Here is a 4554-nt window from a genome sequence, read left to right on the forward strand (position 1 = left end):
CCCCCACCCACCAGACTGCCCTCCCAGACTGGCAGGGGCAGGGAGGGTATGAAATGAGCTTGGGTCCAAGCACAGGTCCCGGGGTGGGGGCCCTGGGGGCTGGTTGAGAAAAAGTAGCCCCATCTCGATCAGGGGTTCTTTGTGCAGGGTCTCCCAGCCCTGGGGGGGAAGCTGGGAGCCTCCTGGGGTTGGTGTGTAAATGACCAACTTTTCCAGGGGTGGGTCCGTCAATCTTCCAATGAGATCCTGCTACCCCCAAGTGTTAAAAACCTCAACTCTAGATTCTGTAAGGCTCGGGCCACATTTTACCCCACACTCCCAGATGGCGGGTGCCCATCCCAGCCCCTGGGGGTCAGACACAAAGGGGAGATCCCCTGCAGCCTCTCGTGGGACCCGAGCTGGCCCAAGCCTGGGCATGAAACCAAGTCCAGCCTGCTAAGATGTCACCAGGGTGTCTGAAAGTCTGAGCCACGGAGGGCAGGGCCCAGCTCCGCTTCACATCATCTCTGCTGACACGGCCTCCTTGGTGCCAGTGTCAGGGGCCACAGGAGGAAAAGCCAGTCCTCCAGAGACCACCAGCCGTCGAAGGGGAAGTGGGAAACCTCCCATCACAGAAGCAACCCAAGGCAGAGCTCATGGTGTTGAGATGCCCTCGGTGCTCTTGAGTGGCTGTGCTTTTCTCCTCCGAGCTGGCAGCCAGGGTGAGGAGGGGTGCTGGGGTGGGCAGCGGCCTCTCAGAGCAGTGGTCGCCAGCGTTGAGGTCCCCGTGTGCAGACATGAGATTTCTTTTTTGCTTACAACACATTTTTTTTCTGTAAGTGCATTCGCCAGCACCCTCAACCCCACCCTGGCCCCGACCAACACAGCCACTCATGTCCCTGGAGAGGACAGCCTTGACCGAGTTGCAGGATCTCTCTGAGCCTCAGCCTTCCCATCTTTGAAACAGGAGTGACCCCAACCCCACCTTGGCCAGTGATCACGTTGGAGCCCCTCTCCACTGCCCCGCACAGAGGGGCACTCACACCACAGCCAGGGCTGTAGTGGGGTCATGTCTGAGTCAGAGCTGAGCCTGGGGCCGAACCTAGCTCACCCGCCTCCCCCAGACACAGGAAGAAAGGATGCTCCCGCTCTGACCCTGGGGAATGAGTATCAAGGACTGAGATAAGCTCTCTGTGGACAAAGACTGCTTTCACAGCGAGGCTCTGGGCCGTTGGGGTCTGAGGGCCCCCGAGCTGCAGACGTGGTCCCAAGGAGGCGGCCAGCAGCTCTCCAGTCGCTGCTTTACTAACTCATGACCACTGCCCTCCCTAGGGGCCACCGGCAGAAACCAAGGGGAAGGCCCGCAAGGACAAGGCTCCTCGCTGATAGCACCCAGTGGGCATTCCCAGCCCCGACTCGGAGAGCACGTGGTGGGGTGTTAAGCCTGGACACCCCTTGGGCATCGGCCAGGACTTGCTTCTGGGATGGTGGGAGGTCTTGGGAGATGCCTTAGGCCCCACTGTCAGTACCTTGTGTGGAGATAGTGAACAGGGGTCTTGAGGACCCCCACCCCTCTGCAGCTGGCTGTCTCTGTGACTGTTTGTCCACGGACAGCCCTCCCTAAAAATGGCACAGACACCCAGCCTCCCTCCCTGGGATTCCAAAAGCCACAGAAAGCTCCCTGGCTTCCTGCCTCATGGGTCCAACCTCAGGCCTCCTGGCGAGAGTCTCCCCGGGGCTTCTGCGTGCCGGCCCCAGAGAGCTGGGCACTCTGACTCCACGCAGCCACCTCACTTACCCTGGGCCCTCCTTCCAGGTGCGGCTTCAGGTCCAGAGTGTGGAGAAGCCCCAGTACCGAGGGACCTTGCACTGCTTCCAGGCCATCATCAAGCAGGAGAGCGTGAGTGCCTGGGGGCCATGGGGGTGGGGTGGGACGCCGGCCTCAGCCTTGCCTCTGCAGTGGTGCAGGCCTGGACCACAGAGGCTTCCCTGACAGCTCAGTTGGTAAAGAATCCATCTGCAATGCTGGAAGCCCCAGTTTGATCCCCAGTTTGATCAGGAAGATCCACTGGAGAAGGGAAAGGCTACACATTCCAGTGTTCTTGGGCTTCCCTGGTGGCTCAGCTGGTAAAGAATCCACCTGCAATGCGGGAGACCTGGGTTTGATCCCTGAGTCAGGAGATCCTCTGGAGAAGGGAAAGGCTACCCACTCTAGTATTCCGGCCTGGAGAATTCCATGGACAGAACAGTCCATGCGGTGGAAAAGAGTGGGACGCGCCTGAGCCACCTTCACTTTCACTTTCTCTCACTGGCCCACATGAGGTGGAGCAGGGCACCCCGCCTCCGCGACGCTGTGGTCCCTGGGCCACAGAGCTGGGAGAGGAGGCGGTGGGCAACTCCGGGGCACATCCAGACTTTGGGAACAGGAGGGTGGGCGTGCCCGGGCCTCTCAGATTGAGGACCTGGGTGCTGATCAAATTCTGCTTGGTCCTCATGAGCAGCTGAGGTGGGCCGAGGCAGCCGCCACCTGCATGGAGGGTCCTGGGTGGAGGTGGGCTTGGGCAGCTCTATAGACTCCAAGCGGGAGCGCACCTGACGCCTCTCCGTGCGCCCCGCAGGTGCTGGGCCTGTACCGAGGCCTGGGGTCGCCGCTCCTGGGGTTGACCTTCATCAACGCGCTGGTGTTCGGCGTGCAGGGCAACACCCTGCGGGCGCTGGGCCGGGACTCGCCACTGAACCAGTTCCTGGCGGGCGCGGCGGCCGGGGCCATCCAGTGCGTCATCTGCTGCCCCATGGAGCTGGCCAAGACGCGGCTGCAACTGCAGGAGGCGGGCCCAGCGCGCACCTACCGCGGGCCCCTGGACTGCCTGGCGCAGATCTACCGGCAGGAGGGCCTGCGCGGCGTCAACCGGGGCATGGTGTCCACGCTGCTGCGCGAGACGCCCAGCTTTGGCGTCTACTTCCTCACCTACGACGCTCTCACGCGGGCGCTGGGCTGCGAGCCGGGCGACCGCCTGCTGGTGCCCAAGCTGCTGCTGGCGGGCGGCACGTCCGGCATCGCGTCCTGGCTCTCCACCTACCCTGTGGACGTGGTTAAGTCGCGGCTGCAGGCCGATGGGCTGCAGGGCGCGCCGCGCTACCGAGGCATCGTCGACTGCGTGCAGCAGAGCTACCGCGACGAGGGCTGGCGCGTGTTCACGCGGGGGCTGGCCTCCACGCTGCTGCGCGCCTTCCCAGTCAACGCCGCCACCTTCGCCACCGTCACCGTGGTGCTCAGCTACGCCCGCGGCGAGGAGGCCCGGCTGGAGGGCGATGCTGGGTCCGCCGCCCTGGCCCAGCCCTCCAGCCTGTGATGCCCCCGCCCCACCTTCCCGGGGGCGGCTTTTCCAAAATGCAGCCCAGACTGTTCCAGAACTGTAAGTGGCTCCCGCGCCGATCGCCCTGCCCCAGACACCTGAGACCCCATGGACTGTGGGCTCAGTCAGACCTGGGTTGAATCCGTTCCTCGGCTGTGTGGGCCTTGGCCGCAGTATTTGACCTCTTGGTTTTCTCCACTGTAAAATGCGGAGCCTGTTCCCCCTGTTGTACCGTCAGGAAGCTCAGAGATGCTGCCTGTGGGGCACCCAGCCTGTCACTGTTACTGGCTTCTGGACTCTTCCAGAAGCCCAGCCAACACTCCAACCCTTCCCTGGGATCCTGGCCACACCTCCCAGGGGGAGGGTCTCTGAAGACCCACCAATGGGCTTGCCAGTGATTCATTAATTCTGAACTCCTCCACCTAGCAGAGCTCCAGGGACACTTCTGGGCCACCTGTCCAGTCTGCGTTAGGGACAGAGGGGCAGCTCGAGGCCTTCTGGGGTCCCAGAACCAAACCCTCTGCCAGCACACCCCAGCTTCTCCAAGCTGCAAGGCTGGGAATACCCCTACTCCTTCCACTCCCGTTGGAAGGTAATCTGGGGACCACTAAGAAGCCATGGAACCTTCTGGAAGTTCTACATTAGCTTAGGAGCTGGGGTGGGGGGGCAGGCACAGGTCAGTGGAAGGGGAGATCTCTGCAGTTAAACAGAGACATGGCAAGGGGGAGTCTTTCCACTCTCTGGGCCTCAGGCTGCCCATCTGTAAAATGGGAACATGACTCAGCTGATGTCTTCGGCTCAGGCCCACTGCCAGCAGCCGGGGTTCCCCAAGGTTTGCAGAGGGGTTGGCAGGGAGAACCCTGTGGGATCCCTGAGCCCTGTGGGAAATGGTGTCTTTCCCAGGCAGTCAGTCTCAATGCTCTGTGTTCCCATGAGTCCAAGCGGGGCCTGTAAGTGGACACAGGTCTGACCAGTTTGGGCCCCTCCAGGCCAAAGGGCATCTGCACCCACATGACCGGGGCCGTCACTAGAAGCCAGCCGGTGGTGTGAGCTCCGGCAGCCTGGGTACAGCTGGCACATCGTGGCCGTGAGACCGGACAGGGACGTGAGTGCTTTCGCACAAGTTGGAGGTGACTGCGTCCTCCACGGTGACGAGCTGACTGGCCCTACTCCCGGGGGCGGGCTGTGCTCAAGGAAGCCAGGATGCCCCTCCCCCCAC

At 62.5% G+C, this 4554-nt stretch overlaps 1 protein-coding gene across 1 annotated transcript; it reads left to right on the forward strand.

Moving 5' to 3' along the window:
* Positions 1-32: 32 nt before the first annotated feature.
* On the forward strand, positions 33-4554 carry SLC25A29 (solute carrier family 25 (mitochondrial carnitine/acylcarnitine carrier), member 29). Its single transcript, XM_010851363.1, has 2 exons — positions 33-1879; positions 2598-4554. Exons 1-2 carry the CDS (start codon positions 1676-1678, stop codon positions 3330-3332), a joined length of 939 nt encoding a protein of 312 aa, XP_010849665.1. The 5' UTR covers positions 33-1675; the 3' UTR covers positions 3333-4554.

The sequence above is a fragment of the Bison bison genome, unplaced genomic scaffold (assembly GCF_000754665.1).
Source record: "Bison bison bison isolate TAMUID 2011002044 unplaced genomic scaffold, Bison_UMD1.0 scf7180017864302, whole genome shotgun sequence".
Classification (NCBI taxonomy): domain Eukaryota; kingdom Metazoa; phylum Chordata; class Mammalia; order Artiodactyla; family Bovidae; genus Bison; species Bison bison.